Raw genomic sequence first — 27,590 nt, forward strand, 5'->3', positions numbered from 1 at the left:
CCCGAGGAGGCAAGAGCTCTGGCAGAGTGTTCTGGCCCAGGAATGAAGAGACTCGGGGCTCCTGCCAGCTGCTGCTTTCCCTAAACCTCTGCCCTCTTCTCTGAAAGCAGGCCACACTCTCTGTCTGCCTCGCGGAGGTGATGAGCATAGGAAGGGCTTCTGGAAGATTGCTGACTTAGAATTTCATCATTGCTGCAAGGCCTTACCGGCGGCTGCCCTCCTCCACTTCCCCGATCTCCCCACATTGGCACCTGCTGGGGTGGTGCCCTCTCTTTTCCCTCTCAGATGGTCTTCTTCCAGCTCTGTTCTCTTCTAGGTTTGATGCCTCTTACAGTTTCTAAGGCTGCGTGAGGGATGATTCAGGTTCAGAGTGGCTCTCAATGACCAGGCAAGTGTTGACCATCGTTCTGGGCCAAGCCCTGTGCCAGCTGCCTTGAGAGATGCAGCGGTAAATAGGACCTCTTCTCCGTGGGACAGAGTCTGCAGGCTCAGCCCCTGCTGGTCAATTTTCATTCTGCCCCTTTATGTCAGCGGGCTGTCTTTGGGGACATTAGATGCTCTAGGCATAGGTGTTGGGCTCTTTCAGACTCTGGGGATTTGGGGTCGAGCGTTTGTGCTTGGGGTCCCGTGGTGGGGGAGGGTACTGAACTCATCACTTTTCTGCATCCTTCCTGAGTTTCCCAAGTCTTGTCTGTCCTTCTAAAATTAGCGATCTAGGAGTTCCCATTATGGCGCCGTGGACTGGTATCCATGAGGATGTGGGTTCGATCCCTGGCTTCGCTTAGTGGGTCGGGGATCCGGCATTGCCATGTGCTGTGGTAGGTGGTGTTGGTCACAGATGCAGCTTGGATCCCGAGTTGCTGTGGCTGTGGCTGTGGTGTTGGCCAGCAGCTATAGCTCTGATTCGACCCCTAACCTGGAAACCTCTATATACTGTGCATGCAGCCCTAAAAAAACAAAAACAAAAACAACAACAACAAAAAAAGGAAATAAAATAAGCGATTGATTCTCCCCTCAGTGTCATCCTCCCGGCCAGCAGCCCACATCCTCATCATCTCAATACCTGTGGATGATTTAACAGCTCATTGATTGGCTCCTTGCCTTCGTTATGTCCCCGATTTCAGTTGGTTGACTTTTGTGAGACTCTCCTCACAGCCCCTTCCACAGCAAGACATGCTCCTGAATGGGAACATTGAAAGGCCACCTATTTCCTGTTCCAGGTCTGGCCTCTTCTGCATGGACTGTGATGTCTTCTCTGGTTGGTGACACTGCTTCCCCCCCTCCCATGAACTTGACACCATTGCCACCTGCTCAGCCCTGTTCTCCTCTGTACACCTGCATCCCTCTGTCACAGCCCTGCTCAGGACCTGCCCTCATTGGAAGTCCCCTCTGTCATCCTCCTCCTTCCTCTCCTGTGCATCCTTCCATCTCTCCTCGGCGCCTTCCACCCTGATTCCTTAGCATTCAGAACCACACTTCATTCGAACTGGGAGGGATCTGAGAGAGCCTTGAGTCCTGCTTCTCTCCTGAGCCTTGAGAGAGGGGAAGTAACCTGCCTGTGATGCACGCCAGGTGACCTCAGGACCAGGCCTCCCGTCCCTGGGCCAGTGCTTCTGCCATCACAGGCCACCTAAAGATGCAGAGGAAGTTCTCACCCCCTGCCAGCTGCAGTGTTGGCCTCAGCAGCCTCAGAGATGCGGTGGAAGTAAATAGCAGTGTTGGTGAAGGATTTCATAGTCCCCGCCTTTTCCATGCAATTAGCACTTTATTATAGTCTGATCTCATGCTCGTTGTCAGTTCCACACATGGAGCCCTTTATGATATTAGTACACCATTGCCTTGTTCACTAATGACTTTATGCATAGACCATCTTACACGTCTTTTGCCGTCTGTAACATCTCCCACAGGTCCAGGCATGGAAAGAACCCACTCTATTTAGGGATCCACTGGGTTTCAAGGACAAGTCCAGGCAAGGCTCACATTTGAGGTATTCGTTGTAAGGGGGACCTGCCCCCCCCCCCAAACATCAGGGTGGCCTGAGCTCTTCATGTGAGTCTTCCCGGGACCACCTGGTTAGAATTAGGTATCCCCCTCCCCTCTGTTCGCATAGCACTTTGCTGCCTTGACTGTGGCTCAGAACTTGTGGATCATTCGGAACAAACCCCTGCCTTCTGCGGGACCCCGAGTGTCCAGGGACATTAAGACGTGGTGCTCTATACGTAGCTGTGGAATTGAATTTTATGAACACAGTTAACACCATCTTATCCACATGCGGTCTTTCTGCACAGCCCAGGGCCTCTTTCCACATGGGAGCCAAACCCCAGGCTGGGAGGCAGGCCAGGCTGGGAGGGTTTGGGATGGTTTCCAGATGGACAGAGGTAGGTCTCTGAGCGTGTCTCTAACCGCCTCTCCATGTCACATATGCAATAAATTACTTGGGTTTTACCCACCATGGTTAGTTGGCTAAGTCGCTTCCTCCCTGCATCAGCCCAGATGGTGAAGAGGTGACATATTTATTGATTACGCTGTGGGTCAGAGAGGAAAGCAAGCTGCCAGGTAACAGGGCTCAGGCAGCATTTTCCAAGCACCCAAATGGCTGTGGTCTGGACAGGAGAGGTGTGTCTGCGGGAAATGGGGAAAGCTGGATGCGAAGAGGATGGCAGCTCTGAAGGCTGGAAGGTCTTGGCCTGTTTTACAGATAAAGAAATGGAGGTTCAAAGAAGGAAAGCCAGCCCCAAGTCCCAGGGGGAGGGGGAAGGAGAGGGCTGGGACTGCTGGGCCCCTGCTCATTCGCTCAGGCATCCTTTTCCCTAATGCCACTGCTCCATTCAGTCCTTAGCCGGTATGTCACACAGCTGAGTCGTCCTGTGCTTGGAGGGCGTTAGGAAAGGAATAGCCATGAATGGATCAAAACTGACACGCAGAGGATCACCTGGCTGGGGTGGGCTGGAGCGAGGAGGAGGAAGAAGGGCTGGAGAGAGAAGGACGAGTGGTGTGTGCTTCTGATTCTGGATACATCCCTCCTCTGGAAAAGAGGAACAAGCAAAGGAATGAGAGAAGGCAAAACCGGAGCGCCCATCGGCCGGGCAGGGGAGGTGTGGCTCTAACAGCTCACCACCACGCTGCTTCTAGAGCCACCTCTCTCATTCCCCTAGAATGATATTGCCTCAATTGTAGAGTTTTCTAGAATGTTCTGGGAGATGGAATCTGTCCAACGTGGGGCAGGGGGTGAGGAGGCGCGGAGAGAAAGGGGATTACCCTTGGCTTCCCGTCGTGTTTGCTGGAGCTAGAGGCTCTGCAGAGGGAGCTCTTGATGGGTGGGAGGCCCGTGGCGCTCTGCGTGCATCTTCTGGTGGGGAAAGGGAATAGATATAATAATGATTCGATTTCCAAAGATGTGTAATTAAGTAGACCCCAAGTCCTAAGTAAATGAAATGGAAAGAATTATAAAGTTCTGAATTAGGATGTCATAATTAGATAACTTCAGAACCAGAGAGCAGAGCTATGGCTTTCCAGCGATGCCTATGAGAAAAACTGGTGTTTTCTGATGTAACTGATGTTATCTTAATTTGCATTAGTGGAAATACCAGGCCCAGAGGAAAGGCAGTAACGGTATGTGTTCCCATCCCCATGTAAATGGATATGTTGAATCAAGATGCCTACCGTCTAAGAGTGGCTGACCATCTGGAACGCCCCCTGGAGGAGGGCGGCAGAAGAGTGTGGCATTCTGGAAACCAGAGAACTTTTCGGACAGGTGTTTTTAGGTGTTTTAGCAAATGGCGAACCCTGTGATCAGTTCAGGGGACACAGAAATGGAAGACATGGCCCCTTCCTACAGGAGTCCAAGTATCTTGGGAAATGAGACCTAGACTCTCACCATTCAGTAAGAGGGGTGAGGCTATGAGAGAGGAAAGTGCAGAGGGGCTCGGAGAGCTTGAAGGAGGAAGCATCAAGACCTGCGTGGAAGAGTCAGGGAAGGAGGCAGTTCAGAGGAGCTGCTGCCTGCCTGCAGATTTATTCAGAAGGGGCCATCAGCTGGGTGGTGGGGTTGAGGAGGACATTCACAACGAGGGAACACAGATGAGGCACAGAGGTGAGAGCAAACCTGCTGTATTTCGAGAACAGCACGCATGGCTGGAAGGTAGGGAGGAGGAGCATGGCGGTTCCAGATGTAGCCCGACGGGCAGAGGGAACATTAGGGTCTTGTGATAACACATTGGGGCTTTCATATGAAGGCAGTAGAGGGTCATTAAAGGATTTGAAGCCAGGGAGAAAATCCCTGGATAGATACAACTTCCAACTCTCCAAGGCTCACATTCCTGTCGTGGTGCTAGTGATGCTTAGGAAGGAAGGGGTACGACTCGAGCCTGGAGAGCCAGTGAGGGGACTACCCTTTATGTGTTTTATTGTCTAAAAAAAATGAAGGTATATGGAGTTCCTGTTGTGGCTCAGTGGGTTACAAACCTAACTAGTATCCACGAGGATGTGGATTCGATCTCTGGCCTTGCTCAGTGGGTCAGGGATCCGGCATTGCCGTGAGCTGTGGTGTAGGTCACAGACACGGTTTGGATCCCATGTTGCTGTGGTGGTGGTGTAGGCTGGCAGCTGCAGTTCTGATTCAGATCAGTCCCTAGCCTGGGAACCTCCATATGCTGTGGGTGCAGCCCTAAAAAAGAAAAAGAGAAAAAAAAAGACTGAAAAAATAGAAGTTATAAACCTGGACTGAATCAGTGAGACCAGAGAGGAGGGGTCGGATATAATTTCTGGATCTTTAAATTTGGGTTATGTGGGAGAGTGAAGAATAAAAAATGAGTCCTGGGTTTGGTGGGTGGGTATTCCTTCCCTGAGAGACAACGCCCTGGATGAGGAGCATTCTGGAGTTGGGGGACAGTGGGGGGCGGTGGTGCAGTGTGAGGATGGTTCTGTCTCTGTTGGGTTGGATGTGCCTTTTGGACCACTGGGTCTGGTGCTCTGATAGAAAGGGTGGAAGTCAGCTCAGCACTCGGTGTGGACATCTGCTGTTCATTGGTGTGCGGTTGACATTTGAAACCACAGACCTGGGTCAGTTTGTCCCAGGAGAGCAGCAGAGAGAGGCCAAGGATGGACTCCAGGGGACCCTGCATTGAACAGGTGCAGAAAACATGGGCGACCTGGAAGGAGATTAAGTGGCAGCTGGCAGAGAGCAGAAGACAGGTTAGGAGAGACATTAGTGGGAAGGAGTTTCCAGGAGAAGCAAATGGTTAACCCGGTGCCATGTGAGGAAGGGCAGCACTGCTCGCATTTGCTTGAGAACCCTTGAACCTTTCTCTGCTTCCTTGCAAAAGGTGAGCGCCTTTTCTTTGGAGCAGGCAGTAAGGTACAGGGGCCCTGCCCCTCTGGAATGGGGTGTTATTGCTCCACATCCTAGATTTCCTGCCTCAAGTCCATACTGGATCTAGGCTTTTGTGGAAAGCAGAGAACTGTCATCCTTGGGAAGTTTGCCCTGAGAGGCAGAGGGGGCTGGGTGTGAGGAATTAGTGCCTTCGTTTATTAAGACTCTCTGAGCTCCTTGGAAGGCCAACTTTATTTGGATATAAATAGAAGGTATTATTATTATGACACCCTCATGCTGTATCTGAGCCAAACACGGGAGTCCTCAATATTGTATTTGTCTCTCTGGGCTTCTGGGGGTGGGGGGTGGGGGGTGGGAAAGAACGGGACATTTAGGTTGCTAAGTGATTGTGCTTCTAAAAATAATGAAATTCCCCAGTGGCTCTCTCTCTTGGTTTTTTTTGTTTGTTTGTTTGGATTGAGAGGATGCCAAGGTCAAGGTATGGATGGCAGGCTGTGTCTCGAGGCGGCCTCAGGGCAGCCTGGTGGGAAAGGGCAGGGGAAACTCTGGCTCTCCAGTCCTCCTACCTGCATCCCCTGAGGGCTCACTACTTTGGGAAATCGCAGGAAAAACTGGGCCTCCCTCTGCCTGCATTGAAATGCCTGGTGAGGTAGTCAGCCCCTGTGGTTGCCATGGTGATGGTGGGCGGTGGAGGGGAGGTAGTGATGCAGCGTTTGGCCTGTGTGGCTGAGGTCCCCAGCGCAGGCTGCTGGAAGCCCAGGCTCTGATGCTCTCCACAATTCATTTGGGATTCTGGAGGGTCACTTGCTGCAGTGTTGAAGGCTTCAGACAGGCCAGCCTGTTCAGCCAGCTGAATCTGTTGTTGTTGAATGTGCATCTCGGTGGCCAAAATTTGGCAGGTGTTCGTGGGATTAAGAGCTGCATGGTGACTTTGATGGAGGAAGGGGGTGAGTGGAAGGGAGCGCTGAGCACGGCAGAAGGGGTGGGATCATAGTTTCTGATAATCGAAAATGGTCTTTGAAATTTATCTGGTACATCAAACTCTTCAACAACATTCCTGAGAGCTGGTCACCAAGCCCCTGCTTGAACTCTCCCTATGATGGGGAGCTCACTGCTGAGAAAGACACACCATTCCTTTGTCGGACAGCTCCTAAGTTCTCCCCAACCCATCCTCCACCCCTCCCTCCCTCCCTCCCTCCCTCCTTCATTTCCTCCCTTCCTCCCTCTCTACATTCCTTTCTACCTGTCTTGGCAAAATCTGGCCCCTTGGAATATGACCCACTGGCTCAGTTAGGCCAAGAAGAAAAGCAGTGTAAGTCTTCATCTAAGTGGTGGCCACCTGATACCAAACAGAAACATTTAGGCTTTTCTCAGCTCCTTCTCACCTGACATTTCAAGACACTCTGTGCTACCCCCGTCCTCCACGTTTCCCAATATTGCTCTAAAAATGTGATGCCCAGGACTGAACGTAGGATTCCACTGATCTGACCCATGTAGGGAACTCGCAGATGGTACCATACGTCTGTGAACACAGTCGGAGCCTATGTTTTAGTCCCTTTATCACACCATTGGCTAAGGAGAAGCTTGTGGTTGTCTGTCATCCTCAGATCTCTTACACGTGAGCAGTTGTCAGGGTCCTCTAGTTTTCTACTTTTTTGCTGTTGTCATCTAAGCCGTTGGTGACTGTGTCGAAATGGACAGAAGTAATAATGATTGAACTCAGTGGCACACTGCAAAGCCCTCCCTATTGGTTGAAATTAATAATATAATTACATTAATAGCCAAGTGTTTGCTACTTAGCTATCTATCGATCTATCCATCTACCTGTCTATGTCTCTATCTATCTAATCAGCCCTCTCTGGTTTTCTCTTGGTTGCTGTTATTGGCATTATTTTTCTAATGAGGCCATGGAACCACAGAGAGGTTAAGTAAGTAACCTAAGGTCTCACAGGCCCAAAGTAGCAAAGGCAGTATTGGGATTCCACATTTTATTCACTGAGCTGTAAAATTTGGGCAAGATTTTTTCATATGTCAGCATCTCACCCAGTGGTTTTCTCTCCTTTTCTGATATCCTAAGAGATTTTGTCTAAGGATGTACTCAAATACAGGGATACCAGATCTTAAGCATTTTCCTGATCTATTCACCTAGTAACTCATTAAAAAAAAAAGAAACAAGATTGTCTTAGTTCAGTGTGTTCCAAGCACTCTCATGCCAATTCCCGATAATAAGACACGATGCTGATATTGAGAGGAACAGGCCTTACCTTTGCTATGCCCCCTCCTCTGTGCCAGGCACTGAGCTAAGTGACCCTGTGCACTATTTGATCATCTTGCTTTCTTTTTGCTCACAAACTATTTACTGATGTATTGCCCAGTTCCTCTGGGGTTGACAATGAGTTTACTTGTTATATTCTAGAACCATCTTTTTGAAAATGAAGAATTTTCTCAGGAGAAAATTGACAGAACACTAAATCAGCTATGATGGAAAAATTAAAAAAAAATAAAAATAATTTTTAAAAAAAGACTTTTTTTCAGGTCTCTAGGGCCTTTTTTTTGTGTGTGTGTTTTTAGGGCCTCATCTGCGGCATATGGAGGTTCTGAGGATAGGGGTCTAATCGGAGCTGAAGCTGCTGGCCTGCACCAGAGCCACAGCAACGCAGGATCTGAGCCGAGTCTGCAACCTGTACCACAGCTCAAGGCAATGCGGATCCTTAACCCACTGAGTGAGGCCAGGGAATGAACCTGCGTCCTCATGAATGCTGGTCGGGTTCGTTAACCGCTGAGCCGAGATGGGAACTCCTAGGGCCTCTGTTTTTATCCCCAATTTCTCACAAGCAGTTTAGGTGTTCTTTCAGTGCTGAGTCTAGGCGTGCATTGCATTTGGGAGCTGGAGACTGGGTTCCAGTCCACTTCTCCAGTTCTTTGTCTGTGGGACTCACAGCAGATCCCTCAGCCTTCTTGAGCTTTAGTCTCCTCATCTTTAAAATGGGGACAATAATCCTGTGTAGACTGTTTTTAAGGATTTGGAGGTACTTGTGTTGGACAGCGTTTATCACTCTCAAACGTCCAAGTTCCAGGCATATTTGAGCCATTGTCTTTTTGTTTTGTTTTGGCCACGCCCATGGCATGTGGATGTTCCCAGGGCCAGGGATCTAACCTGTGCCACAGCGGCAACCTGAGTACTGCAGGGACGATACCGGATCCTTAACCTGCTGTGCCACTGGGGAACTCCTTTGAGCCATGGTTATTGTTTAAAATGGTTAGGGGTTCTCTGCTACATTATCTCCTATCTGGGTTTCACTTTTGACAGAATTCGTCCAACCCTTTTAAAATTATTTTATATATTTATAAGACACACAGAGGTGTGCCTGAATATTAGTCACTAGACCCAGAAAGAGGTGCCCACTTGCTCTCTTCCCCACTGATTTGGCTTGAGATACAAGAAATGGGGCTGCAGACTTTGAGAGGAGAAGGGTATCCATATAGAATTCGCTCATCTCAAGTGAAGCTTCTGCCTGTCCCTAATCAGCAGAAGTCTTGAAAGAAGCAATCGCATGGATCCTGGAAGGACAGAACCATATGCTTCGATTTTCTTTTTCTTTTCATTTTCTTTCCATCCTTCCCTGTGCTAGCAGATTCACCCGGTTACCCCTGCATTTTCTCCCGGTGTTATTGTGGGAGGAAGAGCTGCATACAGAGAGCAACCAGCTTCCCCCCGCCTCTGGCACCAGCAGCCTCATTTTCTCATTGAGAAAACAAAGGCACAAAAGAATGGGCTTATCTGGTGTCATGACCCCAGCAGAGCCAGGAGCTCCCCTGTTCTGTCCTGGTCTTGGCTCTTGGAAGAGGGGGTCCACTGGATTGCAAGCTCCAAGCTCGTGACCGTCTTGCTTGCCATCGCATCCCAGCTCCTCACGTTGTCTGGTATCTGATACACAGGAAACGTCAACCTACATTCACGAGGGAAGGGATGAGCAAAGGAATGAAGGGAGAGTTCTTTTCCATGGAAACTGCAGTGCCTGGCACGACATGCAACCTTTCCTAAGCTTTGGGATAAGAAATCCCAGAAAGTAATTCATTAGAAAAGCTCCATCAACCTTGACTCCCTACATCCTGTCAGAAAGAATGGAACTGTTCTGAGCTTGTTGGAAACGTGGGCCTGGACTCACCAGTGATTTTGGAACGAAGGAGGCCTTGGGCCTCCAGCTGCTGTCACTGGGGAAGAGAGCAGGAGTCCGATGCAGGACGGGGTTTCTGCTTCACATGTGAATATACTAGAGTGTCGCGTCGCACGGCATCTTCTTCCTGGATGTCGTGTGGGGTGACATTGTCGCGTGTCATCTCTCTGGGGCAAGAAGGGGGCAGTGTACCTTCCTTCAGGGTTTACATCAGGCATGAAGTCCCCGAGACAGTGCCTTCTCATCCATTTTCATTCCACCGCGTCCCTGGGCAAGAGTCTTGCCTCCGCGTGTCCCCGTAAGAGCCACCTCTAAGCAAGAGTATAAATACGAGGCCAAAAAGAAAAAAGAAAACAAAAAGCCCTGCAGGTACTGGTCACTGGAATTCTTAAAAGCACTTCTTCACGTAATGGAATCAGCTCCTTCTCCCCCAGAGAGGGGTCACCCTGCGGGGTGGACCCACTTCCCTGTCTGTACTGCATTTGCTTGGGGGGTGCCTGGCCTCAGGCCACCCTGTGGGGCTGGAGGGCTGTCGTCGGGGTTGGTGAGGAGACACTGTGGCCATTCTGAGGAAGTGAAACGCTAATGTTCCTGGTTCACCCTCATTTCTAGAATGGAGGCCAGAGCGTGTGCAGCATCGCTGCTGCGGCTGCTGCTCCCAGGGGTGTCAAAGGAGCGTTTGGAGGGAGAGCCGGCGATAATTGGCTAGTTCACAGCCTTTCTCAAGGTTCACACAGAATTTTTAGTCGCCCCACCCCCACCCCCACGGCTTTACTGTGAAATACGTCGGAGGGGGTGAGGTCAGCAGGCAGGCGTGTCCCCAGTGTCAGGATGGGCCCGCTCAGCCTTCCTGTCCCCTCCCCCCCCATCTTGTCTCCAGACCATTCCTAGAATGATCTTTCAGAATGTAAGTCTGATATGCAATTTCCCACTTTAAATCCTCAGATACCTCTGTACTGACTCTCACATAATGCTACCATCTAGCCTTGTCTCTTCCCACGCCTCCTCCACGCAGCCCTCCAGTCACCTGAACGAATTATGGTCTCTGAGAGGTGTCAGATGTATACGCCAGCGCCTCTGTGTGTATCTTGCCTTAGGTAGAGGTGAAGAAGGGCTCCAGTGCACCCACCGAAGACCTGTGTCATCAGATAGAGTCAGGAGTGGAAGGAACAGCAGAGGGGGCTCCTGGCACAGAGGGTGTGGGATGCAGGGCCCCAGACGATTTGTCTGCAACGTGAGGAACAGTCCACGTGGCATTAAAAGGTTTTGATTGTTTCCAGGAGCCAAGGATAATTGGAGATTTTTTTTTTAATCTGTTGGGTTTTCATTATATTTGAAATTTATCCATCAAAACCTGTCTTGACATGAATGTATAAATCCCCTGCCACTTCAGAGGCCGTCCTGGATGGGGCTGTGAAGCGTGCTTCTGTGGGAGCCTGAGGTGTTCTCTGCGATGCTGAATTAGAAAGTTAGGGAGCTACTCCAAGCAACCTGGCCCCTTTTTATAGCTATGTTTTTCTGATTATAGAAGGAATACATTCTCATTAAAGAAAATGTGCAAAGTACGGATAAGCAAGAAGAAAATAGCAGTAGGAGTTCCCGTTGTGACTCAGCAGTTAACAAACCCGACTGGCATCCATGAGGATGCAGGTTTGATCCCTGGCCTCGCTCAGTGGGTTAAGGATCCGGCGCTGCCATGAGCTGTGGTGTAGGTCACAGATGCGGCTCAGATCCCCCATTGCTGTGGCTATGGCTGTGGCCGGCAGCTACAGCTCAGATTCGACCCCTAGCCTGGGAATCTCCATATGCCATGGGTATGGCCCTAAAAAGACAGGGAAAAAAAAAAAAAGCAGTAAACTGTAGACCCATCACCTAATGATCACTGTCACCATTTGGGTATATTTCCTTCCAGCTTTTATACCTTTCACATTGTCGAATTTATGTTATACAAAAAAGATATTTTTCCTTTATAATTGAACTGTTTTTCCCTTTAAGACCATAGGATGAATTTTTCCATGTTATGAAAAATAATAGAGAAATAGCATGTTAAGGGCTGCATACTATTTCACTGAGTACCCTGTACTTTGCTCACCATTCCCATCTTGTTATAAGACTAAGGTCTCTCTGTAGAAACTGGTATGAATGTTCCTCAGAAAATTAAACATAGAATTACCAAATTTCATGGCTGGGTATATACCCAGACGAATTGAAAGAAGAGACTTGAAGAGAGATATTTGTACACCAGTGTTCATGGCAGCATCACGCACAGTTGCCAAAAGGTGGAAACATTGGTAGATGAATGGATAAACGAAATGTGCTCCAGGCATAGAGTGGAATATTATTCAGCCTTCAAAAGAAAGGAAATCCGAATGCATGCCACAACACAGATGAACTTTAAAGACATGATGCTGAGTGAAATAAGCCAGTCACAAAAGGACCAATATGGAAGTTCTATTATCTGGGGTACCTAGGCTTAGAAAATTCATAGAAACCTAAAGTAGAATAGCAGTTAGCAGGGACTGAGCAGAATGAGAGAATGGGGAGATGGTGTTTAATAGATACAGTGTTTCACATTTATTTCCTTTTTATGGCTACACCCGTGGCTTATGGAAGTTCCCAGGCTAGGGGTCAAATCAGAGCTGCCGCTGCCGGCCTACACCACAGCCACAGCAGCCCAATATCTGAGCTGCATCTGCAACCTACACCACAGCTTGCGGCAATACTGGATCCTTAATCCACTGGGATTGAACCCACATCCTCACAGAGGCAACGTCAGGTCCTTAACCTGCTGAGCCATAATGGGAACTCCCAGAGTTTCAGTTTTGTGAGGGGCAAAGTGTTATGGTGGTGATGGTTGCACAGCAGTGGCGATGGCCTTAATGACACAGAACTGCACACTTAAAAATGGTGAAGATGCTCAATTTCCTGTTAAAACCCCCGAGGAGTCTGATTTTTTTTTGAAGTCGGGTTTAGTGAGGTATAATTTACACATAATAAAATCAGTCTTTTTGAGAGACAACAGTTCTGTGTGTTTTGTCAAATGTTAATGGTCAGCCAACTACCACCACAATCAAGATGGAAAATATTTCTTTCACTCCGAAATTTCCCTCTAGCCCTTTTATAGTCCCTCCTCTCTCTCTAGCCCCAGCCCCTAGCAGCCACTTCCCTGTTTTGTGCGTAGAGTTTTGCCTTTTCCAGAATATCATTCAAATGGAATCATTTAGTTTGTCACCTTTTGACTCTTGCTTCTTGCATTTAATAGAGTACTTTTGAGACTCATCCATGTTGTTGCATATGCCAAGAGTTCCTTCCTCTTTATTGCTGCCTGGCCCTGAATTGTACGAGTATATCGCAGTTTGTTTATTCACCGTTTGAGGGACCCTTGTCATGTTTCTGGTGTAGGGCAGTTAGGAATCTAGCTGTGAGAAGTATCTCTTCATTGCTGGGTTATAGAGCAAATGTATGTTTAAGCAGCTGCCAAACTGTTTTCCAAAATGGCTGTGCTATTCTGTAGTCTCACTAGGAAATATACAAGAGTTCCAGTTGCTCCACAGTCTTACCAGCACTGGCTTTTGTTTTGTTTCATTTTTTTTTAAATTTTCTAATAGGTGTGTAGTAATAACTATTGTGGTTTTAACTGACATTTCTCTAGTGATTAATAATGGTGCCTCTGTCCATGTGCTTATTTTCCAATCATCTCTCTTTGAAGAAGTGTCTATTTGCTTCTTTTGACCATTTTTAAAATTGGGCTGTTTGTGTTCTTATTTTTTAGTTGTGGGTGATTTTTAGATTTTTTTACTAACATAAAAAGTGGTTCAGTGCACACTATCATCTGTAAAACTTTGCCCTCGGTTTGGAGTATGTACTTAAAATGATTTCCTAAAATTTTGGGTCAAAGAGCGACCATCTTCAGTGTCCTGGCGTACGCATCGTTCAACGGCTTTTCACAGTGTTCGCACCCAGAGTTCTTGTTGTGGCGCAGTGGAAACGAATCCGACTAGGAACTGTGAGGTTGCGGGTTCGATCCCTGGCCTCGCTCAGTGGGTTCAGGATCTGGCACTGCCGTGAGCTGTGGTGTAGGTCGCAGACGCGGCTCGGATCTGGCGTTGCTGTGGCTCTGGCGTAGGCTGGTGGCTACAGCTCTGATTTGACTCTTGGCCTGGGAACTTCCATATACCGCAGGTGTGGCCCTAAAAAGACAAAAAAAGGGGGGGAGTTCTGCACCCATTTACTGTCCTTCTAGTGGTGGCCGTTTGATAGGTAGAACAGGCGATTGTGCTGTTTTAATGTGAATTTCTTTGACTATAACGCTATGGAACGTTCTCATATCATCATTAAACATTCTGTTTCTTCTTTCGTCCACTGTCTCCAGCCTTCCCATTTTTAATGCTAGACTGGCACAGAAATATTTCCTGGCTCTCTCTTTCCAGGGTCAGTTATAAAGTATGCGAAGCTCAGTGCCAGGAATGTGGTTTACAGTATTTTCATTTTTCATCAAATATTAACCAGTCTCAGCCTGGTTTCTTTCATGCTCAGGGGCCATGAGCTAATTTGCATCGCTGGCAGGGTAAAAATAACTTCAGAGCTGAAAAGAAAGATCATCGCCATTGAGTTAAATTTGGACCTTGGGTGTCAGCACTTGTACAAGGGGCAGCAGTCCCTTCGTCTAGACGCCGTTATTAATGAACTCGCTCCATTGTCCCTTATAAATAGCAGAAGGTGCTCTTTTAAATTCCTTTGTGAGAAAATGCCCATGCCACTTCGGTCTTTGACTGGGAGAGCAACCTCTTGATTCCTCTAACAAGTCAGCGTTTTATTTTTTCACCGTGAAAGTACAGTTAAAACCCCTCGCTTTGTTTGTGCTTCCATACTTTTATCAAATAGATTTGGGCAACCACGAAAGCGTTCTTGTGTATAAGCACAATTCTTTTTAATTATTAAAATTGCTCGTATTTTCGTATTCCACATGGGTGGTATGGGATGGGAGATGACTCAGAAGTACTGGAATGAATTTTGGTTTAATGATGCTACAAAGTAAAAAGCATTTTGTTTTCTCTGACAAAATAGCTCCGGTTCAGCACTGCAGACTTGATACTTTAGAACGACTTTGCAACTGCCTCTTTATCATGCACGGTAATTGTAGGTTTGTCGTCTGTGCAAGTACGGAAATTATCGGGGTATTTTTTTTTTTTTTTAATACTTGTCATCCTAGAAGACAGAAAAGCATATGCCTGTCATACAAACCCATCTCTCAGGTGTTGTAGGCAGAACTAGGAATGTGGAACAATGGACACATATATTTTTTTCCTAAAATTTATGGATCCATGATTTGTCTGAAAGAGTCATTGATTTGAGAATGTTTTATAAACTCAGATTCTTTCAGCCAGATATTTCCCAGACAGCCAAAAGACAAAAAAAATAAAAAATAAAAAATAAAAGTCCCCTTACCCCAACACACTGAGAAAGTAGAGTTTTATTACTTAGGCTTTTCTTTTCCTCCTCTTTGGAAGGATCCAGTGTTAACTTGCACTCATCAGCATTTGCTGCCTAGAGAAGAGGCCTCTGACTCTCTGCAGGATCATGAATGTGTATAATATTTCTGTCTTTCTGAAGCCAAAGAGGGAGCGTAGTTTCAGTATCTTAGGAATTAAGCCACTTGTTAGGGTGACATCAAGGAAAAAGCTAGTACATCCTCTGATGTATCGGCCCTATGCCAGGGACATGTTTCTGAGTTTTTCTTTGTTTTTCATGTATCCTACTTACCTCTCGTCTGACCATGCCAGTTATATCAATTTCTTTGCTTCGGCTTCTTATTCAGAGGTTATTATCTGGACAGAATAAGTGATTGGGTCATGGTGAGTGATGGAAGTTAAACCTGGACTAGTTTAAGCCAGAAGGGGCTTTTAAGGGAAGAGATGTCTCACGGGCCCACTAAGTTGCAGAAATGTCAGGAAGTAGTTGGGCTTCAGGAATGGCAGGATCAGGCAGCTGTCTCCAGAAGAATTCCTTCCTGCCTTCATCCCTCTCAGCTCCAGGGGATCAGCTTTATTCTCTCTCACGGCAGCCAGCTTTGTTCTGGGAGAGAAAACATGGACAGCTACAGCCTTTTATTTTATGGCTTCTGTTTTATCTTGTAGCTGCTTCAGAAATGTTCAACCAAACTCTGGTCCTACATCCAAACATCCTATGGACCCTGTCCCTGAACCTAAAAGCTGGCCAGCAATGTCACATAAGAACATTAGAATTTTTTGAAAAGAACTGTAGAGATAGAGGTATTGTTGGAGAAAAGGCAGGTGCTGGCTGTATGCACCATAGGCGGCCACTCAGTATGGGCAGTGCTGGATGATACAACTGGTGTCTGTGATCTGCTCTTGGCATTTGCTGGTGCATTCTTCTCCCGAGGCCTACCTAAGGGGCTTGGCCCCCGAATGGATACTTAGCTGGGTTCTGTTCCTCAGCCTAGCCCTCTCCCTGGCTAGCCATATCACAGATGCTTGTTCCTGGTCCTGAGGGAGGCCTGGGGAGAGAACACGTGTGGGTGGTAGATCAACAGAAATCCCTCCCCACTACTAGCAAAACAACTCAAAGAACATGTATTTATGTTAGCGCATTCCTGTAATGTGGGATTTCCCTCTCCAGCAATTTTCCTTCTTTGCCAACTCTCTGAAGCACAGTTTTGGTGACAGTCATATCATGCTGCAGGCACAGGACACCATAAGACCCTGCAGAGAGGCGGCTCTGTGGACATCCGGGAGAGGGCATTTGTCAAATATATGTGCCTTTGGGCTGTAATTCCAGCTATTAGCCATCATCTTTTGTAGCTCCTGAAAGCCCTCCAACTTAGGAATCTAAATGTCTGCGTTTGAGTCTCAATTTGACCATTTACTCTCTCCATGACCTTGGGCTAGGTTTTGGTGACCTTTCTCTCTGCGAGCTTTTAGTCTCACCCTTAGAAAATAGGGGATAAAGGAGCTGCTGTGGAAGAGGGCTATGTAAGTTGTGAAACAGAGAGGAAGCTTTCTCTTATCGTCGTTGTCATCCCCTGGTTGTGAATGACAGTCAGTTTCTACCCAGTGCTTTTGGCATTTCTCCTTGCTGGGTCTGGGTAAATAATCGGGAACTTTCTCATTAAAAAGAAAGAAACCTGGCCCATCAGTGGGAGCTTGGCCTCTGTTTCCACTACACTGAGGTTCAGCTGGTGAAACCCTCCTGTGTCTGTTTCTCTGTCCTTCCCTGTGCACCACTGGGGGAAACTCTTCTTTTGGATCAAGGCTTCCTTTGGAGACACAGCGGGATTAAGGTTTATGCATCCCCTGGGAACTGTTTCAAGGAGAAAGCAGAGGGGATTTCATCATTTCATCAGCAATGATCAGTGGGGACCTGTGGCTGGGGGTCGTCCTGGCAACCTCTTCATTTCTGCGGGAGCGGGGCTGCGTGTGCTTCTCCAGAGTCCGTGGGGGAGTAGGTGTGAAGAACACGCATTGCCTTTGGTCTTAATGGCAGTGGTTCTCAACCAAGGGTCCCCCTGGAGGACATTTGATGATGTCCAGAGACCTCCTTAGTTGTCATGACCTGGCGGGGGGTGGAGGAGGGGGTGCTGCTGGCATCTGGCGGGTAGAGGCCAGGATGCTGCTCTACATCCTATAAGGTGCAGCACAAACTCCCTACAACGTTGGGTCTTAAGTGTCAGTACAACTTCCTCTCCTTGATGTGACACGGCGTGATTGTCCAACTTTCTTTTGGTGGGAAAGGAAAGAGGAATTTTATGCTGTGATGTTTCTGCTTATCAAAAGGCATATTTGGGGACATCTTCATATTCACTAGGATTCTTAATGAAACTTAATTAGGAACCCCATTATTTTATAATCCAGAAAGAGTTGCCTGACCTTTTTTTTTTGGGGGGGGGGCTTTTTAGGGCCGCACTCGAGGCATATGGAGGTTCCCAGGCTAGGGGTCTAGTTGGAGGTGTAGCCACCATCCTATGCCACCACCACAGCAATGCCAGATCCAAGCCATGTCTGCAACCTACACCACGGCTCCCGGCAATGCCAGATCTGTAGCCCACTGAGCGAGGCCAGGGATCAAACCTGCATCCTCATGGATACTAGTCAGATTCGTTTCTGCTGAGCCACAGTGGGAACTCCTGCCTTACTTTTATTAACTAGAGAACTGCTTGTTCTCTTCTGGAAAGAGGCCCTCTCTATTGGAAACTTGACCCTGCCCCCCTCCTTCCTAGCCTCCTAAGAAATATTAAGAGTTCTTGGGTATTATTTATTATTTGAGGACTTAGAAGAAAGGCCATGCTCCACTCTGACCCAGGGCAAAAACCAAACCAAAGCAATCAACCAAGGAAACAGAAACAAATGGCTGTCTCGGCATGGTTTTGAAGTTAGCCTGTGTGCCTGTGGTCTCTTTAAGACTGCCGTTCCCAGGGTCAGTGAGATGCTGACACCACTTCAGGTATCACAGGAGGAAACAGGGTCTCACCTAGAATGCTGTGTCTGCAGTGCTTGGAAAAGCACAAAACCGTTCAAGGCAAACTGTCTCATTGTTCTGGGAAGCCACCAAGAATGGTGCTGTTAAAGCAGCCGTTTGTATTAGTCCATCTCACTCTCATTGGAACAGTCTCCTTAGAGAAAATGCGTGTGTGTATCGGCCGGTCTCTACATCTGGGTTTTTCGAACGGTGGCCCAACCCCATTTGAGGGTCATGAAAGCAATATAGTTGGTTAAACAAAAGATAGCAAGGAAGAATCCAAGAGAAAATACGAATGTGTTACACGTAGGAGGAGTAAGTTATTTTATGAAGCATTATACAATTACACGAGTAGATGCCCTCTGGCTTGTGGTGGAAAATGTATTTCTTATTGTAAGCGCTGGTCAGAAAGGTTGGAAAATCATTGCCGTTTATGTTGTTACTTTGGTTCTAAGCTTATGGGTCAGTTGAAGCCCCACAGGATATTTTCCCTCACACTCCAAGGCCCCAGGTCCATGCCCTGTCCATTCGTGAACCACGACGCAGGACGATGGGTAATTGGCTTAGATTAATCTAAGCGCACGCTTTAGGGCCGGAGAGGGGCCCAGCCTCCCCACGGGGCTTGGCCAGAGGATGTCTCGATTATCTGGGACGATTACTGTAGGGGAGGCACACAGTAGCTGCTGCCCCAGGTGGGGCTTCTGGAGCTAGAAGGTGACATTAACCCAGGTCCGGAGACCAAGGTAGACACCCAGGTATAGAAGATGGGGCTGGGGAGGTGATGAGAGACCAGTGGTGAAATCAGAGAAATTCTTTGGCACCCAGAGTAGCAGTGTGAGTAACCCGATGTCCTGTCACCAAATATAAGCCTGGAGCTTTGGAGCACTGCCAGTCTTGGTCCAAACCTCTGACACAGCCCATAAAGTCTTCTTGATTTGACATGTGTCCAGTGGCTTCGGCCTCTCTGCCCTCCCTCCTTCCCTCCATCACTAGGTTCCAGTCATGAGAACCCTGATTTGAATTTTTCAGGTCTGCCAATCCCCTTTCTGCCCCTGGGCCCTCTGCCAGCTGGGAAGTTCTTCCCATGTTGCTCCCTCTAGCCTCCTCATTCTTCACCTTTGAGCTCCTATGCTATTTCCATAGGAAAGCCTCTCTGCTCTGACTTTCCGCTTCCTGTAATTGTGATCTATTTTGTGTCTGTCCTTCATTAAGTTTCATCAGGACAGCCATCATCTCTGTCTTGGGCTCCATCCTAATGCCAGCATCTCCTGCATAGCATTCACTCAGTATGTATCAGGAGATCACGTAGGTGGGGTCTGGGCTCTGGGATGGAGCTAAGCCCGAATGGGATCAAGGGGCCCCCGCCTAAGGGCTGAGGAAGAAGAGGAGGCGGATTGAGGGACTGGGAACTGGCTGGGCCTGACACCTGTTTTCTCTGTCCAGAAATGAATTTTGATCATGTTGAATTTTGGAGAGGAGAGTCTTGTCTCTGTGTGAACAGTTTTAATAGTCACTGACTCTTTGGGGTTTTTCAAAATAAAGTATATATAAATTGATGCCCAGATCAAATCATACTTCCAGTAATTTTTTAAAAGAAATGGAGAGGCACACATAAGGTGTAATTCCGTAGATTTCTGATAGGTCCTCATTACTTGCACACGTGGTTAAATGGATGTCCATGTCCCAGGTGTATATATACAGGTGCCTGTGGGCTCAGTCACAGGTCCACGGACAAGCCCAGCCATTCTGTCCCAGCAGGGATGTATTAGTACTCGTTTCTCCTGAGTCCAAGGTTTTTCTTGGGCACCACTCTTGCATATCATTAAGGAAGGAGCCGAGGTACATAAAAATGTGAAAGGCAGTTTCTGCCGTCAAGGAGCTGGCTTTGAACCTGAGTTACGAGGATCCACGTTAATGATCAGGCTTTTTTCCTAAGATGCAAGAACAGTATGCGGTCAGGTGTGAAATGTCGTGCAGCTCCGGATGTTGCGAGAAAGGGGAGATGGATGTGAGCTATGGGGCTGTAGCACCATCAGGGTGGGCTTGGACGCACAGAGTTTTAGAGTGAGAAGGGGTCCAAGAGCGCCCTCTATCTGACCATCTCATTTTCTAGATAACAGATACATTCCTTCTCTTCTTCCTCCGAAACACCTATTTATTAAGTACATTCTATGAGCCAGGCTGTCCTGGATATTGTCGTTTTTTTAGTTATCCCATGTCCAGCTTCCCTCAGGGTCCCTGATCTCCTTTTTGGGAGAATCTTTTATCGTTTGTGTTATTGCTGGGGGCCTTGCTTATCTTGAAAGGGGTGGAGGACTGTCCCAGTGCAGCCAGATGAGGGGGTGAGTGGACATGTGACTTAAGCTCAACCACATGCTTTTTCCACAGGCCTTTTATTCTGGCGACATTATGACAGTAGTTTTAGTGGGCAGGTATATCCACAGTAGCCTAAGAATAGGATGTCCTGGATTCTCTGACCATTGCCAAGTGTATTAGTTTCCTGTTGCTGCTGTAACAAATTACAGCAAACTTGGTGGCTTAAAGAAAACTTACTGTCTTCAGTTCTGGAGGTCAGAAATCCCAAATCCATTTTACTCGGCCAAAACCAAGGTGTCAGCAGGGCTGTGCTCCCACCAGAGGTTTGAGGAGAGAATTCCTATCTCTGCCTTTCCCAGCTTCTAGAACTGCATTTCTGGTGGCTTTGGCTGGTGGACCCGTCCTCTTCTTGCTTCCCTCCCCACATCACCTTCTTTCTAGTCACGTCTTCCCCGTGCCTCCCTCCTACAAGGACGCTTGTGCTGCTTTTAGGACCTATTTAAAATACACTTCCCATCTCAGAATCCTTAATCGCATCTGCAAAACCTCTTTTTGCCTGGTCAGGTCACGTTAGGTTCCAGGGGTTAGCATCTGGATGGCTTTGAGAAGCATTATGCTTTCCTGTTTTCCCAGCCTGGTTTCCGACATGCCTTCAACTCTGGGAGCTCCTCGTATCCTCTCCCTATCCTTTTGTTTGTTTAAGAAACCTAGAATTGGTTTCTGTGGCTTACAGTCAAGAACCCTGCAGGGTAACTCAGCACTCTGTGATGAACTTTACAAGCCATACCTCTTTTTAAACAACATCAACCCTCTTAAGAAGGCATGGACCCCATGTTGCAGATGAGAAAACTGTAGCTCGGAGAGGCCTTTGCATAAGGCCAGACAGCTGGTGTGAGGGCTGAAACTGGTGTCGAGATCAGCCAGTGAGACGGGAGAACGTGTGTGCAACTCCTTTCTCAGAATCCTTGTGCAAGTCTCTTTCGATTGTGGACCTTTTCCAGGGACAGGCAGGGTTTCAGCTGGGCCCTGGAGCCTGGAATGAATTCCTTAGACAGGGGAGAGATGGCGTGAGGAGGGTTATCCAGGCAAGAGGAGAGGCTGGAGAGTAAACGATGAATGGGATCCTACTATGTAGCACTGGGAACTCTATCGAGTCACTTATGATGGAACACGTAATGTGAGAAAAAAGCATGTGCGCATGTCTGTGTAACTGGGTCACCATGCTCTACAGTAGAAAAAATATATATAAATAAATGATAAAAAAAGGAATAAGCAAGGTTTTCTTTTTTTAAAAAAGTTATAATAGTTTAATCATTTATGTTACAGTTACTGTATAGAAATGAACATTATCAATAAAAGGAAATTACGAAGTCAAAAAAAAAAAAGATGAATCCAAGAGATGCAGTAGAGGAAGCACAGGATGGACTTTGGTGCCTCATTGGAGCCAGAATAGTGAAAGAGATGAAGGAACTGAGCCTTAACGGAAAGCTTTGCAGTGACCATGAACAGCCCCCTTCCGGCTGCTACATCCTGCTTCCAAGGAAATGATATCCTGCCTTCACTCTGGGATGGGAAGCCAGCTTGGAGTCGGTGCCTTCCAGTCTCCTCGCGGTCTTCTCATAATATGGGCTGGATGCACACCTAACACCCTAGTTGCAAAGATATGGACAGTGTGGTTTTCAAAGGCGAACGAGGCTCTCCCTTGGGAGTTCTATGGTCAGAGATAAAACAGGTGATTTCTGGAGCTCAGGAGGGAATTCCAGGCCTAATGATGACCCACCTGGGCTTGTATCTCCTCTCAGAAGAGAACTGGAATGTGGGCAGTTCTTTAGGGCTGGGGCAACCACTGAGAGGGAGGCCCTTTTCTTGGTCATTTCTGGTCACCACTGAGGTAGAGTGGCCAAATTTAGCAATAAAAATATGAGATGCCGAGTTAAATATTAATTTCAGGGAAGCAAGGAGGAATGTCTAGTGTGATATTTGTACAAGGCTTCTGGGCACTTTCACCCCTGCATGTGTGCAGTGACATACACCTGTGCAAAGAGACAGACCTGGCTTGACAAGGAGGCAGAGACAAAACCCCAACGTCAAAAGGAGTGCAGGGTTGAAGGATGCTTTGGGTAATGACGTGGGAAGAGACCATTGGCTTGTAATCACCCGAAAGTATCTGCCTCCCCGCCCCCCCATCATCTGCTGTGCTGAACCCCTGTTTGACGATCAGGCCACATCATCAGGAGTCCACTAGCTTCTGTTTTCTTCTCACTTGCTCGCACCTGTAAGCAAAAATGATGAGCCGTGACATCTTCAGGAGACAGTTTTTGAACTTCCACCGCATGTAGATCGCAGCCTCTGTGCTGAGGCTGGTCAGAGGTTGTGTTTGCACTCTGACTCTCCTCTACCTCAGGAATCAAGTGATGATCAGCCCCCTCTGGGTACAGAGCTCCCCACCAGGCTCTGTGCTCATGGGGACAAAAGAAATGGAGCACGCTGCCTCTGCTCCCGAAGAGTGCACGCGCGTGCCTCTTGGCACGGCAGAGAGCTTAGCTTTTAGTAACTGGGAATTGGACTCATCCTGGTGGCCTCGTTCTGGTCTTGCGGTGCACGTGTCCCTTGCTGTGTGTGGATGGGGATGTGGCCGTCACCACCTGGGGCACGGGGAGCCCCACGCCCTACTGGCCCTGTGAGCGATGCTGGCTCACATGTGGGAGTTAGCGGTTGAGGCCTTGGAATGAAGGAAGCCAGGTTTACTGGCTTGTCTGCGGACCACCCTCTGTGACCTTGTTATTTTTTGTGACATGCTGGACAGAGGAACAGGGGAGGTGCCTGAGACAGAGAAGCCAGTGGCTGGCACGCATGGCCGAGTGGGAAACGATGGGCTTGGATCTTAGACGAGGATGGGTGTTCCTGCCTGCTCTTGCTGTTTATTAGCAATTTAACTTTGTTGCTGAACCTCAGCTGCCTCCTCTATGAGATGAAGTCAATAGTGATATCGGGATAGTTTGGAAGATTTAATGAGATCATATATCTGGAAGATGCTGGCGTGTAGGAGCCCTGTGTCTGGCGCTGCAGCATTTCCCCTTCTCATAGCCCTTTGTAAACACTTCTGTTGCAACACTTTTCACGATGAATTACGATCCTTTCATTTCTGTATCTGTCTCCTGCTAGACTGAGGGACCAGGGCCTTTCCTACTGGTCCCTTGCCCTGAGCCTCCTGCGCAGGGTCTGCTCTGGATAAGGCCCAGAATCGTGCTGAGCTGGGGGCTCTTCAGTGCTTGGATTTTGCTGGGGGGCAAGTCTTAGACTCTAGAGTCTTCCTCCTCCCTTTCCTCCCCTCCCTAACTCTCCCCCTGGGGCCTGGACAGCTCCTGTCCTGGGGGATTTGTTGGCGAGCAGGCGTCTTAGCAGTTCATCGAAGAACCTCATTAGACTCTGACATGCTGGCGGTCAGGTTTCCAGAGCACCCCCGCCGGATGCTCAGACAGGCCTGCGTTTGAGGAGCAAACCAGCTCTGCGATCCTCATCTTTCCTTTGATAAGATCTAGCGTTTCTGCAGTATTTCTGTCCACTCGACCCCTGCTTCCGCACGTTTATTTCTGCCCGTTTATTCAGTGCGGTTCGATCGGTCGTGCATTTATTGAGCACCTTTTGCCAGACCCTGGGCTGGGGTGGGGCGTGTCGGGATGAGGAAGACAGGATCTCTGGTTGAGCTTTTCCAGATCTCAGAGGGGAGACTGGTGAGAAAACAGAGACTTTCTGTAGGATGTAGAAAGGGCGCTGATGGCTGTGGGCACAGAGTTCTATAGGAGTACAGAATAGGGCCCTTTTCCTTAATTATCTTTTCCTCCATTGCTCCTGGAGTTCCCATTGTGGCTCAGTTGTTAACAAACCCAACTTGTATCCATGAGGATGTGGGTTCGATCCCTGGCCTCACCCCGTGGGTTAAGGATCTAGCGTTGCCGTGAGCTGTGGTGTAGGCCGGCAGCTACAGTTCCGATTGGACATCTGGCCTGGGAACCTCCATACACCACTGGTGCATCCCTAAAAAGGCAAAAACGAAAGATAAAAAAAAAAAAAAAGAATTTCATCGCTCCTGTTCTAACAGGAGCCAAATTGGATTGGGGAGCTGAATGGTATTTCCTGCCCTCTAGGAGGATTTGAATACTAGGAGGCAGCCAGTGGCCATGAGCATCCGCCAAAGGTTCAGCTGTTAGCCCTCCTGCGCTGGATGAAAGAGAAGCAGTTCAGGGGCTGGGGGCGGGAGTGGCGCACAGGGCCCCAGGGGCATGGCCCTGCCTGAGGTCTGTGGGGCTTGGAGGACCTGGGGCGGTTGGTTCAGTTCAGGGCTGCACTTGGTGGAAAGGGCAGGGACACAGCTCCGTGGCTGGCTGCAAACAATATTTTTGCTTCTCTCCCTGAAGTCAGCTTTGCTTTTCTTCATCCCATGTGAGCCCCCGTGTTTCTCTGGCATTTGCTTCTCCATCAGCTTCCCTTCCTTCTTTCCCTGTCTGCTTTCGTCTCCACACTTCTCATCACTGCTCACAGCGCCACCCTCTCCTCCTCCTTTCCCTCTATCACGTCGTCCTCTTTAGGCTCCTGCCTATTTGCCTTTTAGCATCATCCTTGGGCTCCCACCTCTGTGTTCCGTAGGGTACCTTGTTCAGCTCAGGGTTGGGGAGGAGATTTTCATTTTTCATGGCCTTTTTTAGGATAGGAAAGAGCATCTCCTGTGTCTGGGTATCCTAGGAAACAGAACTCTGATTTCCAAAGGGGGCCGATTCTATCCACTGTGTCTCTAAGACATCGAACCAGAGGGAAAGCCGCCCCGGTGTGTGTCCCAGGACTCAGAGCACGTGCCCCTTTCCCAGCTAGGGATCCAGGGGGCAGTGAGCCCGCAGTCCTGGGGTTCTGGCTCTATCTCTGTGCCCATCCTTGAAACTTCTCTTTCTCTCCCTCTTCTTCCTTTCACTTCTTTCAATTTCTGTCCTCTTTTCCATGTTTCGCCTCGCTCTCTCTTCTCTTTCTCCCTACTTGTTACTCCCTCCTGAATGTCTCTCTTCGGCCTTGGAAAAGAGAGTCAAAACCAGTGTCAGAGGAGTTCTCACTGTGACACAATGGGATCGCCAGGGACTTGGGAGTACTGGGACGCAGGTTCGATCCCTGGCCCGGCGTGGTGGGTTAAGCTGCAGCCTGGGTTGCCACCCTGCCTTGGATCTGATCCCTGGCCTGGGAACTCCATATGTCACGGGGTGGCCAAAAAAGGGGGGAAAAAAAAAGCAGCATCAGAAATTCTGCTCTTCTAAAATCCCTCCTTTTCAGATGAGAGGATGGAAGTTTGGGTTGGGGGAGATGGAGAAAATTTGGGATTCTTGCCTAGCTCCTGAGCTGCTTTATGAGACCCAGCTGGCTTTCTGGTTCCAATTTTGAGGTTGGATCAGCCTGGAATGACAGATTGCAGTTGAAAGAAATCACCATTGGTCATTTAAGTCACCTTCAGCCCAATGGGGGACCCCTTTTCTCGTCCTAAAGCAGAGTTCTTCTGTCGGTGCCTGAACCTTTTTAATGTTGGGGAGTCACTACCACATAAAGCAGCCCACTTGGCTGTTGGCCGGCACTGCTTGTTTCAAAGTTACTGCTCATAGCTATAATCTTCTGGCTCTGTGTGATCTGTGCCTGTTGATTCCATATCTACTTTCTAGAGACAATACGGCAGAAACCTTTTGTTCACGTTCTCATCCAGGTACTGAAGGCACTTCAAGGCATCTTCTTCGGAGCTTGAAATATTTAGGAGAATTCCCCCAGAAATAATTAAATGAAATAACCATTCTCGGACAATATAGAAAATTCAGTTTTCTGAATGACTCATTCCCCAATAGTTCCATATAGCTAAAATTGTGCCGGTACTCTCTAACAGAAAGAAAACTAAAATTAGACAAAGTTGCAAAACCAGTATTATTCACATTCGTGTTAGCTCTCATGTCTCTTTTGCACACTGTGGTTTACAGAACACCCGCAATATTCAAGACCCTGCCACAGTACCTCTGTAACTAGGCCATGGTCCTCCTCTAGTTTGTAGATGAGGAGAGTGAGGCTCATAGAAGTTGACTTGCCCCAAGTCACCCAGTTCTCAGTGCATGAGTCAGGACAGAAACCCAGTTCTTCTGGCTCCTCGTCTTCTGCTGTGTCTGCCATAAATACTTAAGTGGCTTTGTCTTTCCAAAGCACTTGCAGTGTCATGGGATTATAGGAAATAAATGGTCTCCTCAAGACAAGGTACCTGGTGTACACAATCTAATAGGATTGTTATGGATTTTTGTATCGTGTTCTCTGTGTGTGTGTGTGTATGTGTGTGTGTTTGTGTGTGTTTCTGGATATGGCTGTGGAAGTGGAAAAGTCAGAACCAAGAAACCAGATTCAGGTCAGGCTGTGATTTGGAGCAATTATAAAAATACTGTATGGCAACCGGTGAACTTATTCCCTAATTGTAAGCATCAGTGTGATTGATTTGTTTGCTTAAAATTCTAAGTGTCAGGATAGAGAAGCATGAGTTAATCCAGAGAAATTTCCTGAAGGAGATAGGAGTCAGAGAATCTCAGAAAATTTTAAAATAAAAAATACAAGGACCTTGATAAGTTGGAAAGAAGGGAAGGAAATTGACAAGAGGCAGGGAAGAGGGTAGGGGACGAGGTTTCAGGGCAGGAATGAGACACACGCCAGGGACCTTGTGTTTTACTAATAATTTGGATCTAGGCTTCTAATGTGATGATAAGTTTTCCTCCTTAGCAAAGTGAAACCCAGATGAGGCTAAATTTAATTCCACTCGGAATCACTGGTGATTCACCCAAGCTCAGGTGCACCCACACACAGCTGGCATCAGCTCTGCGTGCTTTCCAGGCTGATCCTCCTTTAACCCAGCTTCCCCCATGAAACAGGGGGAGAAAGCCAGCCTGTGGTAACCTCGACCCTTTGTGTCTCCGTCTTGCAGCATCCTGGCCACTGCGGGAACCCACTTCAACACACACGTGGACCTGAGGACCCTCCGGGCCGTGCGTGTCCTGAGGCCCCTGAAGCTCGTGTCAGGAATACCTAGTGAGCACCTGTCTTTCTTCTTTCTCCTCTGCCGATAGCTTTGCTGATGTGTCCTCAGCCAGATCCAGGGTCTAAGATAACTGGGGATAAACAGCAAATAATTTCTCCTGGGAGAATGCCCCAGGAGTAATGAATAGAAGAGATGCAACAATCACATTTCATTTTAAAATGTAGCAGATTTTTTTTCAGTTTCAAAAGGATGA

General features: G+C 48.0%; 1 protein-coding gene and 1 long non-coding RNA gene across 21 annotated transcripts in view; both read left to right on the plus strand.

The window, feature by feature from the left end:
• Positions 1-27,590, plus strand: part of CACNA1E (calcium voltage-gated channel subunit alpha1 E) — a 607,618-nt gene that overhangs the window by 361,250 nt on the left and 218,778 nt on the right. For all 20 annotated transcript variants that reach the window (XR_014816369.1, XR_014816370.1, XR_014816366.1 and 17 more), the window contains one exon: positions 27,284-27,387. Coding sequence is in view for 9 of the 20 variants with exons in the window: in XM_084977828.1 (XP_084833954.1) it covers positions 27,284-27,387 (104 nt within the window). In the remaining 11 variants the exon portion in view is untranslated. The remainder of the gene's footprint in view (positions 1-27,283; positions 27,388-27,590) is intronic.
• LOC146400171 (uncharacterized) lies at positions 13,337-21,659 on the plus strand. The gene is made up of 2 exons (XR_014816413.1): positions 13,337-13,401; positions 17,584-21,659. It is a non-coding gene; the product is annotated as an uncharacterized LOC146400171 (long non-coding RNA).

This window comes from Sus scrofa, chromosome 9 (genome assembly GCF_054392235.1).
Source record: "Sus scrofa isolate SSC_HxYL_T2T_F1_AM1 chromosome 9, Sscrofa_HxYL_maternal_Yorkshire_Landrace_v2.0, whole genome shotgun sequence".
Classification (NCBI taxonomy): Eukaryota; Metazoa; Chordata; class Mammalia; order Artiodactyla; family Suidae; genus Sus; species Sus scrofa.